This window comes from Narcine bancroftii, chromosome 1, assembly GCF_036971445.1.
Source record: "Narcine bancroftii isolate sNarBan1 chromosome 1, sNarBan1.hap1, whole genome shotgun sequence".
Taxonomy (NCBI): Eukaryota; Metazoa; Chordata; class Chondrichthyes; order Torpediniformes; family Narcinidae; genus Narcine; species Narcine bancroftii.
The window spans coordinates 151957720-151971795 of record NC_091469.1 but is presented as its reverse complement, the minus strand read 5'-3'; the positions used below and the strand labels follow the sequence as shown (position 1 = coordinate 151971795).

Genomic DNA, 14076 nt, shown 5'->3' with positions numbered 1-14076 from the left:
TGGATTGGGAAACAAATCTTATGAGGTAAGGTTATCAGAGCTGGGACTTTTCACTTTGAAGTGTAGAAGGATGAGAGGAGACTTGATAGAGGTCTACAAGATTGTAAGATGCATAAGTAGAGAGGACATCCAGCTCCTGTTTCTGGGGCAGGATCAGAAAACACCAGAGAACATGTGTACAAAGTTAAGGGAGGGAGGTTTAGGGGAGGCATCAGGAGTAAGGGTTTTACATAGTGTTGTGGGTGCCTGGAATGCCTTGCCAGGAATGGTGATGGAAGCTGAAACATTGGGGGCATTTAAGAGACCCTTAGACAGACACATGGATGAAAGAAAAATAGAGGGTTACAAGGTGGGTGGGGGGGGGGGTTTGGTACTTTTTTTTTAGGAAGGGATATGTGGGTCAGCACAACATTGAGGGCCGAAAGGCCTGTACTGTGCTGTATTGCTCTATGTTCTAAACAAATACACGCACGGGCGTCTTCGGTCTGTGGATCAATGGAACGAAGACTGTAATCCTTGACCTCAAGTGATAGCCACGGAGACGACGATATACACCCACCACCCTCTGTGTGAAGGTGGTGAATCTGTGATTTTTTTCCACAGAGGTTTGTGAGTATTTTGTGGCTATGGATATTTGAGGAGTGAATGTTATTTGACTTGAACGGTGAAGCAGGTTCATGTCACCTACTCCTGTCTTTTTGTGTTACTGCAAGAATACTGGAGTTCCAATTTGTTCCATGGTTTTTTTTTTGTTTTTTTTTTTCAATTTGTTCCATGTTGAAGCCTGAAGGGTTTGTTCTCGTCATCCAAGTCTTTAAAATAATGTCACCAAATTTGCAGCTGATACAAAGAGAAGTGGGTTTGCAACATTGAGAGCCCATAAGGGGACATGGATAGGTTAAGTGAATGGGCAAGAAGTTGGCTGATAGGAGTATCCATTTTGGAAGGAAGAATGGTAAAGTGAATTATTATAGAAAGAGAATGAAGCCACAAATGGTTGTGGGACAAGGGGATATGGCGGTTTCAGTATATTGAAAATAAGAATACGGGAAGTAGTTACAGCAAATCAAAGTTGGGCAGTCTTGTTACTTTACAGGCTGTTAGTTGGACCTGCAACTATAGTGCCCTGTATCATTTGGTGTCTGTTTTTGAAGAAGGCTTAATTCCTTCGGAGGTAGTGCACAGAAGGTCAACATGGTTGAATCCTTGGATGAAACGGTTGATGTTTAAAACAAGATCAAGCAGGATGGGCATGTACAAAAGATTAAGAGATGATCTGACTGAAAGACAAGTATGTGAGTGAGATGTTTGGAGAATTATTTCCTCCAGTGGGGGTATCTAGAACAAGTGGGCAATGATTCAGAATGAAAGTAGTAACCCATTTCTTGCAAAGATGGGAAGTTTGAAAATGACAAATTCCCCTTGTCCCAGTAAGCCTTGGAGGCATTATTGAATATACTAGGCATGGGGGCAGGTTGAAATTTAAATTGCAAAGGGATTGGGGTTGGGGAGGAGGTGGGGGTGGGGGAAAGGAATACTGGGAGAGAGAGACAAAGCAATGTGGAGTCCAAGGTTGGATCATGATGTTCACATTGAATGACCGACCAGGCTTCAGGGGCCAATTGACCTACATCTGCTCCTGGAACTTGTGTTTTATACTTTCTGTCGCCACCGTTTTACGATCAACAACTATTCTTGTTAAGTCTCTCTATTTGTTCCCAAGTTTGGATTTTTTTTGGCTCTGCTGCAGTGCACTAATTGTTTTTACGATTTTTCCATACTCACTGGGCTTCTCTCACTTTAACTAAGACAGCATTAACTAAGACTTGTGCACGCAGACACCAAAACCAGATTTGAATGTGATCTGTGCATCAGATTGTTTTTCTCTTTTTATTTATCTTGCATGCTGTTACTCCATTAGCTATGCACAGGCTGCTTCAGAAATTTGGCGTTATCTCTCCATTTTTTTTGGATTCTGAGAAGCAGACAAAATAATTTCTGCTTGTTCCTTAAAAGGGGTTGCCAACCAATGGTGGAGGAGACAATGATGCTTGAAGAATATGTTATTGTTGGTCTCTTGTGAACAGTATACATGTGGCTTTTTGTCACATTCTTCATGCCATCATCCAAGACTTCAGTTTTAAACATCCCTTTGTTTGCTTAAGTTTATTCCTGGAACATTTTGTTCTGTACTGTGTCTCCTCGGTGCTTTTCGTTTCCTGGCCCAGAGTTTCCAACCCACCAACCTCCACCACCCATCCGTGAGCTCCCCTTCAACACTTCCCATTTACGTCACTTATGCTCCAGCTGTGGAAATACTATATTAAAAAAAAATAGAATCTTGAATTGAATGAGAAAATGCTGTAAATACAAAACACTTCTGACAGATGAACAGATCAGATCTTGGTGTAATGCATGTATGTAAACTTAATAACCCTTGTGCAAAATCTGATATCTTGGCGTGCTGGTGAACCTGCAGTCTGTCTGTTATTTTGCTCCATTAACTATTCCTTGTGTCCAGAGTCTGACTTCTGTTACATTCATTATCTATGTCATTCTCAATTCGACTTCTGTATCTATTTTAAATATTTGTAATGTTCAAACAGACAAATTATCTTCATGGCTCAGACATTTATGAAGGGAAAATGAATTAAATCAGCCTGAGCAGATTCCTCAGTTCACTGGAGCTGGCTCATTAAAATTGCAGTTGTGTCTTGTTAGTCCGAATGCTTTAACAAACATAGTTTTCTTTTTTTAAATAGAGCTGCAATAAACATCTTGAAATGGTAAGAATTGCAGGTTTAATTCTTATATGGTTAACATTGATGTAACAAGTCTTTCAGCATTGAGAAATAGCGTTGACTTCAACCCACTGATGATTCAGCTCTGGGCCTGAAGCATGAGCTGCAGCATTGGGACAGTGCAGTGGGAGCTCTGAACTACAGAAGCTGGCCAATGTTGTGCCTGGTGTTAATATTATGACTGCTGTGGTTTTCATAACACTTTGGGGATGGAAGATGTCATAAAGAAAATCAGAAAACCTATCGTCACCCTCTTCCTGCGACTCACTGCACCCCATCTCCCTTCGTACTTTGGTAATACATTTTTCAACTGCCTGCTTTGGTCACTAAATATTTTTTACATTTTAATTTATTTATGAAGACCAGAGCCTTTTTTGCAAATTGCCAACCTTTCCACACCCTTGCTCAATGTATGTCTGCATAAACTTGGGTCCAGAGTTCTTGCCTGAAGAGGGCTTTCCACAGAACCTTTGGCCCTTCTAGTTTCTGCCTCATCCTAATGACCAGCACCCAGACCATACCCCTCCAATCCATGTGCCTGTCCAAATTTTTATTTAATTTTTTTTTACCCCCCCCCCCAAAAAAAATGCCAAATGACTCAGATGTGCAATAAAAAGCAGTGGAAATGCTGATGCTACTTGCCAAACAAAAAAAGGAGACCTGAGGAATCGAAAAGTTAAAGACAGATTAGTAAATTTGTTACTAACCATTGAAATACTATGGGGAAGGAAACTATTCTGCTGTTTGTCAGTCAAAATTGTTAATTTGTTCTACTTCCCAGTTGTGAATTCGCAATTGTAAGTCACATCTGTTTTAAGTGTTTTTAGAATAATTTTGGTTTCTCTGCAAGCATTGTATTCTGGCAGTGAGTTCCTTTCAGGTGAAACCTTACACCAATCTCTCTAGTTATTGACTTCACCGTAACAATACAAACAGATTCCAAATATTCTAATCAATGATGGAGAAAGAATACTTCAACCCCATTAAGACTTTTTTCAGGGCTTGTGTTCTGCCGGCCAACAACTCCATTTTAATTGTTTTTAATCCTTGTATAACAACTGCCAAGGGAAATAAATTCAATCTGCCAGAGCCTCATAATTTATCGTACCCTACCTAAATTACATCTTTCTCATATATAATTCACCAGCATGAACAATCTTCCTTCACAACACTAGTTCTCCATTAGCTACATCAAGGGGTAATTTAGTGTCGGAAGTTAACCTCCCAGCCCATCTTTGGCAGGAAACCAATACAGTAACAGAGGGAATGTGAACTTCTCCCAAAATAGTCGCGGTTGGAGTTGAACCCAGGTGCCTGAACTGTGAGCCAGTTGCACTAACTGCTGTGTTTCCGTGGCCTCTGTCTTGCAAATAAAAGATGACGAAAACCCCTACATGACCCTCATGGAGAACAACTCTCCTTGCACTGAAACTAATTGAGAATTACTATTTTACTTTGCTTGGCCAGTATCGAATATGGGAGGATATGGAGCAAACGTACCGGGGGGTGGGGTGTTATAGGTTAATTGGTGTATTTGGGGGGCACGGGCTTGTGGGCCGGAAGTGCTTGTTACTGTCTTCTCTGTCTTTTGCACACCTCTGCTTATGGTCTCTCTAACCCTGCCACTTGTACTTCCAGCTGCCTTGGCCTGAAATTTAACCTTCCTCTCCTATGGGGTGATGTTTAAACATACTTTCGACCTCTTGCTCATCTGTCCTAATCTCACCCTGAGATTATTATTGATTATTGTCCCTCAGAAGCATTTTGAATGGTTTTCTGGGTGAAGGATACCAAATGGTTGTTGCACAAGGTCCAAATGAGGGGAGCAGGATCATGGAGGCTAGTCTCTGAATCCTACCCAGTCTCAGTAATGTGAGGTGACAAAGAGCAGGCCTGTTTGTTTGCCACTTTACTCGTTGCCTTTCTTCACTTCACCCCAACATTCTCAGAGGGAGGAGGCTGGAAAACTCCACCTCATTTTCATAAGTCTCTCTCCTTACTGGGGCAAAATTCACACTGACAGGATGGATGAGGAATTATCCTGTTGATGGCTGCATTTGTTCTTGCAGGTGCTGGAGATGTTGATTCTGGTGTTGCAGCAATGTCACAAAGAGAACGAAGATAAATGGAAACGCCTTTCTCGACAGATAGCTGACATGATTCTGCCATTGCTGGTTAAGCAACAGGTAGGGGCCTGCCTGTGGACCAAACTGCTGCTCAAGGCTACAGTCACCAAGATTGAACCCCTGTGCATTGATCGATTGGAGACAGATTTCAGATCCTGAAAAATGAATGTTTTTTTTTAAAAAGGAAAGTGGACATTGGAAGGAGAATTACAAGCAGAATGAGATGTTAATGGAAGGAAAATTAATCCAAAATAGAAGCTTGAGAGCAGGCTACTCTTTCAGTGGGGGAAAAGCAAGTCAAGAAAGGGTGTTGGTGTGGGGGGGGGGGGGAATAAAGAGAGAAGAATTGCATCTCAGGATGGGAGAGGTGGTTTTCCTCAACTCTGATGTACAAGTGTAGGTGCAAACAAGACTTGGAAGGATTTATAAATATATTTAAACTTTGAAGTATTGTGTGAAAATTGGCTCTGGAGGAAGTTAGGAAACCAAATTTAATTTGTGCCCTTTTGGTCTTCTTACAGATGCATCTTGATTCGCATGAGGCATTGGGAGTACTGAACACCTTATTTGAGACGGTGGCACCCTCATCACTGAGACCTGTTGACATGCTGCTGAAGAGTATGTTTGCTATGCCAGTCACCCTGGTAAGTTCATTGTTCAACTTTGAGATGTGCTGTTTGTGTATTTCAATGTGCAGTAAAACCCTTGGTATCCGGCACCTATGGGGACTGGTAGATGCCAGATAAGTATATTTTCCAGTTGCTTGCCGTTACAGTGCCTAACACAGACTTCTGCTATTAAGAAAAAGTTTAAAAGACAAAAGTATACTGTACTTAAACTGAACAAACTTCACTTGCATGAATATATAAACCTTCAAGCATTTTACTTATTCTGTCCTATCCTTTGAAAACATTTAATGGTTGCTGTATCTGCATGTTCCACTTGAAAGATGACCAATTACATAGTAGATAATTAACCCCCACCTCCCCAAAGTTTACATATAAAGCCTTTGATGGGCATGACACTTGAAGAGAGTCACCCCAATGGCGAGCAGCGTCAACCAGCTCTTCGTCCAGGGCGACGCCGTTGCTTGGGGCTCCCGCCCGGTTGCTTGAATTCTGGTTCTAGGGTTTTTACTGTATTCTCTTCCCTAAAGCTGTCCACCTCTTTCTCCTTAGAAAACCCACTTCTCTGGTCACCTGTGGCTTGTTGTCAGGTTCCGACCGATCATACGAGAACTTTTAATTTAATTCTAAACATACACGCACAGTAACAGGCCCTTTCTGCCCATGAGACTGTGCTGACCAATTATACCCAATTGACCTACAATTTCCATACATTTTGATCAGTGGGAGGAAACTGGAATCCCGGGGAAAACCCACTCAGATCCAGGGAGAACGTGCCAACTCCTTACAGACAGTGCGGAATTCAAACCCCGGTCCTGATTGCTGCGCTGTAATAGCATTTCGCTAACCACAACACTAACCATGCTGCCCTAAGAAACATCTACTTTTTATTTGTTAAAGATATTAACAAATATGCAAGTTTTTAAAAAAAAATACACAGTTTTGACCTGCTTAGTTTCTCCAGAATTGTGTTTTTTACTTCAATCGCAATGTCTGCAGACTTTTGTGTTGTACTCCCACTGTAACTCCTGATTTTAGTTACTGCTTTTGGAACAATTGCCACATTATTATAAAGGGTATCATTGTGCAAGTGAGTATTCGCCAGGATGTGGCCTGGATTGGAGGCCTGGATTGGAGGCCTGGATTGGAGGCCTGGATTGGAGGCCTTGAGTTATGGAGACCAATTTAATAGGCTGGGCTTGTTATTCCTGGAGCAAAGAAGGATGAAGATCAAACTGCGCTGGGTAGGTCACGTCTCCAGAATGGAGGACCGTCGCCTTCCCAAGATCGTGTTATATGGCGAGCTCTCCACTGGCCACCGAGACAGGTGCACCAAAGAAGAGGTACAAGGACTGCCTAAAGAAATCTCTTGGTGCCTGCCCCATTGACCACCGCCAGTGGGCTGATATCGCCTCAAACCATGCATCTTGGCGCCTCACAGTTCGGCGGGCAGCAACCTCCTTTGAAGAAGACCGCAGAGCCCACCTCACTGACAAACGACAAAGGAGGAAAAACCCATCATCCAACCCCAACCAACCAATTTTCCCCTGCAACCGCTGTAACCGTGCCTGCCTGTCCCGCATCGGACTTGTCAGCCGCAAACGAGCCTGCAGCTGACGTGGACATTACCCCTCCATAAATCTTCGTCCGCGAAGCCAAGCCAAAGAAGAAGATACAACATTAATGGGCATAGGTAGAATCAAGATCTTATTTCCCATGGTAGGGATTTTAAGGTGGGTCGAGGCATGGGTTTAAGGTGAGAGGTTTAATAAGGTTCTGAGGGTTTATTTTTGCCCAAAGGTGATTGATGGAGGCATTCAGACTAACAATTAAATGGGGAAGGTGTATGTAATATGGGCAAATTGGATGAGTGACGATGGTGAATGAAGATCGGCAATGGATATTTTGGGCCCAAAGGCCTGATTCTTTGCTGCACAAGTCTGTGGTTACGGTGATTCAGCTTCACCATCACGGTTACCAACAATTCAAAAACTGAAGATCGTATTCTGTTATGAAGCAGAAAGCATAGATATGGTCAAGCAGTATCTGTAATTTATTTAATTTTTAATTTAGTTACACAGCACAGTAACGGGCCCTTCCAGCTTTTTCTGTTTTACTTCTGATTTTCAGCATTTTCCAGCTTTTGGACATTTTAATCCCTGAAATCATATGTGTATTTCTACAGCAGGAACAAAAGCATTGAGTGAGAAATGAAATTGCTTTATCTCACAGGCTTCAGTCGGAACTGTTCAGCTCTGGATATCCGGCATCCTGGCTATCCTGCGGGTTCTTATTTCTCAGTCCACTGAGGATATTGTCCTGTCACGGGTACAAGAACTGTCCTTGTCCCCACATTTGATTTCCTGCCAAAACATAAGTCGATTGAGGGGCACAGGGAATCAAACAGTGCCATCAGAGGAGCAGGATGAAGAGACACAGAACAAACATCTGCCAGAAGAAACCTTTGCAAGGTATTTGTCGTGCATTATTCTTTTGTGAGAGAACTAGCAAATTGAAGAAGTGATATCAAATGATTTCTGCTTTGACTTCTGGCCATCTTCATTACTTGATTTAGACTGATATTGTACAGGTACACAATCCTTTATCCGGACATCTAAAATCTGGAAAGCTCCAAAATCCGGCAAGTAGGGGGAGAGAGACAGCAGTGCGAGTCAGGTGGGCGGGGTAGGTGGGGGAAGACTGGCAGCGCGAGTCGGGAAGACGTGGGGGGGGAGACCGGCAGCGCGAGTCGGGCGGCCGAGGGGGGGAGAGACGGCAGCGCAGCTGGAAGGGGGTGGGGTGGGGGTGGATACAGCAGCACAATTCGGGTGGGTGTTAATCTGGCTTTCTGAAATTCGAAACACACTGTCCCCCAAGGGTTCCGGATAAAGGATTGTGTACCTGTAGTGTAATGTTGAAGGGGTAACAAGTTGTTTCAGATGGTATTTGGTGAAATACTCCCCCCCACCCCCCCTCACCCCAATCTAATTATATCAACTTTTTATTTAAAAAAAGCATGGAGAGTCCCTTTAGAATTTTCAACTTCACTCTATGTTCCCATCTTATGTTATTAAAAACCAAATTAATCGGTGGGATATTGTTCTGTGCCAAATGATAGTCACTGATTTATATAAACCATGTCACAATTACAGCACAGAATCAGGCCAGTTCGGCCTTTCTAGTCCATGAAGGACACCTAGTTTCATTAAACCCGGCCCATAACCCTCCACACCTCTCTCGTCCATATACCAAATATTAAAATCGAACCTGCATCTACCATTTCAGCTAGAAGCTTATTCCACACTCCCACCGTCCTTTGAGTGAAGACATTCCCCCTCATATTTCCCCTAAACCTTTCCTCCATGTCCTCTTGTTTGAATCTCCCCCACTCTCAATGGAAAAAGCCTGTCCACCTTGACTCTATCTATCCCCCACATAATTTTAAATACCTCCATCAAATCACCCCTCAACCTTCTACGCTCGAGGGGATAAAGCCCCAGCCTGCTCAACCTTTACCTGTAACTCAAACCCTTAAACCCAGGCAACCCTTTTGTAAATCTCCTCTGCACTCTCTCTATTCTGTCTAGATCCTCACTATAATTCGGTGACTAAAACTGCACACAATATTCCAAATTTGGCCCCACCAATGCCTTATACAACTTCAACATAATATCCCAACTCCTGTACTCAATACTCAATTATGATGGCCAATATACCAAATGCTTTCTTCAGCACCCTATCTACATATGACTTAATTTTCAGGGAATTATGTACCAGAATTCCTAAATCCCTTCGTTCTATTGATGGGACAACATTTTAAAGTACAGTAAAACCCCTTGTTTCTGGCACCTATAGGGATTGGTAAATGCTGGATAAGTGAATTTTTCAGTTGCTTAAGATTGCTTGTTATGGATTGGCAAACTAAAGCTGAGGCGCAAAAATTTTAAACTTAGAACGTAGAACAGTACTACACAGGCCCTTCGGCCCACAATGTAATGCTGACCTTTAGACCCTGCTTCGCATTTTACCCTCCACATGCTTGTCAAGTAGTCGCTTGAAATTCACCAATGTACCTGCCTCCACCACCGGGTACCTATTTATTTTTGGATTTTTTTTTTCTCCTTTTTTTGTAGCTTCTCTTGCTTGAATTTCAGATAATGGGAATTTTACTCTATTGCATTGTACATGATGCACTTTAGCTGTAACACCTGGTCGATGGACTTGTCAGTGTTCCCCTTGTAACGTTCGGAACAACTGCTACATCTGTGACAGTGCAGGTGATGACAGGTTCCGCTCCTGAGCATGATTTATGTTCTAAACTGTTTATAAGTCAGAAAGGAACGGAAACGGTGTAACGCAGGAAGAGTGTGCATTAACCGATCTCACAGACTCAGTGGGTCAGTCTACTCTCACCTCTGTTCAGTTTGGCCCAACCACAATTTTTGTCACACAGGAAGTGGGGGTGGGGGGGTGGTGGGAATGGAGTGGAGGAGAGAGAAGTTGCACAGAAATGCCCTATTCCCACCTGGCATAAGATGCGTCCAGGTCCACAGCATCTGGTAAACCCTTTTCCATTTATTCCACTGGTTTCCCAGATGCTCATTTGAATATCCAGTTGTTTGAGTTTTGCAACATAGAAACGGAATCTTCAGCCCAATTCATCAATTCCTATCAAGCTGCTGAGCCAAGAATCCTATTTGGCTGCATTTGGCCTACATTCTCCAAACATTCCCTATCTAAACACCAATCTAAATTTCTACGTTCTTATGGTTCTCTGGTCTTTTAAACATTACAATTGAACCCCCTCACTACATCGTGTCTCTTGACAGGTCATTCATTACTCACCACCTTCATTGTGAAAAATATGCCCTTCAGATTCTTTTCAATCTTTCCCCTCTCACCTTAAATCTCTGCCCATTAATTTGAGACTTCCCTTCCCAGGGATAAAGACTATGATTGTAGCTACATCCCTCATCATTTTGTTGACCTTAAAGGTCCCCGGCCTCAAATGCCACAAGAGGAAAGGTGGTATCCATGTCTCAATAAAATTCAAGCCCAATTATCCTAATAACCTACTTGCATGATCTGATCAGCACCCTTTCAGGCTTATTGATATCGCTGGGTGAGCAGAATGGCACACAAGCCTCCAAATGAGATCTTCCCAACCCCCATTCTATCTGCCATTCCTTGGTCTACTTTCCTAGTTGATCTGCATCTTGTTGTAATCTCTGATAACCTTTTTCACTCTCCATGACACCACAAACTTTGGTGTTGTCCTCAAACCAACCAGGCGAACTACATTGACACTCAAGCCATTTATATAGATGGCAAACTATAGTGGATTCAGCACGAATTCCGGTGGCACGTCACTGGTCACAAATCTCCAACATGAATAACAATCCTCTGACATCCAGCCAATTCTGCATCTAATCAACCAGCTCACCCTGGATCCCAAATAATCTTCCAAGATCAGTCTACCATGTTAAAGGCCTTGCTGAAATCCAGGTCCTGGTCTCCAATCTTCTTGGTCATCTTGACCATTAAATGCCATTTGTAACCCAGGCAGAACCTGGACAAGAAGAAGCTTCATACTCCATTGTGCTTCAACCTGCTCTCTTTAAAAAAAATAATTTAATTTAGACACAAAAAAAGGGCCCACAAGCCCATGTTGCCCAATTAACCTACAACCCCCGTACATCTTAAAGGTGGGGGAAACCAGAGCACCCAGAGAAAACCGACAAAGACACGAGGAGAATGTGCACACTCCTTACCGACAGTGCTGGATTCAAGCCCTGGTTGCTGGCGCTCTTAACAGCGTGGTGCTAACCGTACATCCTGTAAAAAGATCTGGAGTTTAATTCCAGGTTATTTGCAACACAGATCATACAACTTAAAAAAAAAAGTTCACCAGATTAATTGCCAATTATTCCATATCTTTGATCTATGATTTACTGCCCCAATTGGCCATGGACTACTTTCCAGTTAAACAGTTCTGTTTGAAATTTACGAAGTTTACAATCCGCTGGCTTTTTCTAACATGAACAGCCTCAACTGAATGTTGGCGATTTTCTTTTCTGGGCACACTTCACACAGGAAGCAGATTGTTGCATTTTCTTTGTTCAGGTTCTTACTGCAGCTGGTGGGGATCCTCCTGGAAGATGTTGTGAACAAACAACCTAAAGTGGCCATGAGTGAACAGCAGCATTCCTTTTATTGTCAGCAGGTTGGCACCTTGCTGATGTGCTTAATACACATCTTCAAGTCAGGTAATACACAGCCCCAGTACTTTACTGAACCAGTTGAAATACTTATGAAATTGTCATCATGGACGTGCAGTATTAGTAACCACAAATATCACTGGACAACACTTCCAAAAGGTTTGCTTCCTGAAATAAAATTGTTATCTGATTGGACAAGTACAATCCAACAAAAGAGTGTTGCCCGGTCCTCAGTGAAAAAACATGCTGACACCCAACCAGACATGACACACAGACAGACAAATAATACATATGCAGGACAAGTATATCTATAAAAAATAAATATTGTTTTGTACAAATTAGTGTCTGGGTTGGTTAGTGTGAGTAGTTCCTTTGGCCGTTCAGCATTCTCACTGCCTGTGGGAAGAAGCTGATCCTCAGCCTGGTGGTGCTGGCTCTGGTCTTCCTGTATCTCTCCCCTGACAGGAGCAGCTGAGAGATGCTGTGTGCACAGTGGAAGGGGTCTTCAATAATTGTGCGTGCCCTCCTCAGAGAACGATCCCAATAGATCACATGAATGGTAGGGATACTGCGGTGGTCCTCTCTGCCATTTTTATGGTCCTGTGGATTGACCTCTGTTACGAGCCCAGAGGACCCCAAAACCCAGCAGCAATAGATATCCACCAAGACAAATAGTTACTTAGACAAAAGTTGGTTTTAACTATCTTTAAACATGAAAACAGGATCAAACTTTAACTTATTACTATGAACTTACTTAACCTAGCTTAACCCCCTTCTAATTCTAAGTGCATGTATGTGTGAGTAAGTTTAGAAAAGTTTTTTAATTCACAGTTCATTCTCACTTCTCATTCCTTCAAGTTCACTGGTTGCAGGCAATTCTTAGACTGTGCACAGAATTTAACGTTTCTGAATTTCAGCAGGCCTTGGTTTTTGAAAGGTAAATGGTTACCGCTCAGGAAGGTTCTTGTCGGTTTTTAGTGAGAGATTTCTTGTTTCTGGACACAAATTGATTCCTTTTAATCAGCCATGTCAGTGTCTTGCCAAAGAAAATAGGTTGTATCTTAAAAAAAAAATGATAAGAAATGTTACGGTAATTTTCGTAATCAGTAGCCCAAAATCCATAAAATACACCCAAAAGTGTTCAGGAAGCGTAATTTTGGTTCTCTGGTGTAATTTGGCTTGAATTATCATCAAGAAGTGTACATCTCAAGGAAGGCTGTTTCCATTATTGAAACTTGTCCCAGCTTTGCTGACACATGTTCCAGTTCCAATATCTATTTGGGTTTTAGTATCTCATTTGAAAGACGCACTGCAGAAACTGCTGTATTCTGAGTGTGTGGGTTCAGGCCCTGCTTAAGAGATGAATGCAGAATTGAATTGATTTTCCAGTTTAATACTGAGGGAGAGTTGCTTTGTAGAATCATAAATTTCCACAGCATTGAAACAGGTCATTTGATCCTACTCATCCATACTGGCTAGTAGGCACCCTTCCATGTTAAAGTAAAAACACTGAAATGCTGGAGAAACTTAGCAGGTCTCAAAATGTCCATAGGAGGTAAAAATGTATTTCTGACATTTTGGGCCTGAGCCATTTCTCAAGGTATTAGTAAAATAAAGACTGTACCAGTATTGAAAGACTGGTGAAAAGGGATGGATGGCAGGGAGAGGAGCACAGACCAAGAAAGAAAAGATGTCCTTCTTCAAACAACATAGGTTCTCTTATCACCATCAACTTGGCCATTTCCCACATATTCTCTATTACCTGGACACCCGTGCTGGCTCCTTCTGCCCCCATGCGCAACAAGGACAGAATTACCCTTGTCCTTACCTACCACCGCACCAGACCCCACATCCAGCATGCCATCCTCTGCCATTTCCGTCACCTACTACGTGATCCCACCACCGGACCTGTGTTCTTGGACTGCTCCTTCCATTTCTCTCTCATCCACTCTTCCCTTCCCACCAATCACCTCCCTGGCACCAATCCCTGTAATCGCAGGAGGTGTTCCACTTGCACCACAGCGCCTCCTTCACCACCATTCAGGGCCCCAAACAGTCCTTCCAAGTGAACCAACATATCACTTGTGAATCTGAAGGGGTCACTTACCGGTGACCTCTACATCAGAAAGACTGGATGCAGATTGGGAGATCACTTAGTGGATCATCTCAGCTCTGTCCACTGCATTAATAGGGTCCTCCAAGTGGCCACACATTTAAATTCCCAGCCCCATTCCCTTGCCTATATGTCTGTCCATGGTCTTGTGGCAAACTGAGACCACCCACAAATTGGAGGAACAACACTTCG

At 42.7% G+C, this 14076-nt stretch overlaps 1 protein-coding gene across 3 annotated transcripts in view; it reads left to right on the top strand.

The window, feature by feature from the left end:
• Positions 1-14076, top strand: part of htt (huntingtin) — a 306184-nt gene that overhangs the window by 208325 nt on the left and 83783 nt on the right. For all 3 annotated transcript variants that reach the window (XM_069941879.1, XM_069941874.1, XM_069941888.1), the window contains exons 36-39: positions 4871-4987; positions 5449-5571; positions 7786-8024; positions 11677-11819. In XM_069941879.1, coding sequence (XP_069797980.1) covers positions 4871-4987; positions 5449-5571; positions 7786-8024; positions 11677-11819 — 622 coding nt within the window. The remainder of the gene's footprint in view (positions 1-4870; positions 4988-5448; positions 5572-7785; positions 8025-11676; positions 11820-14076) is intronic.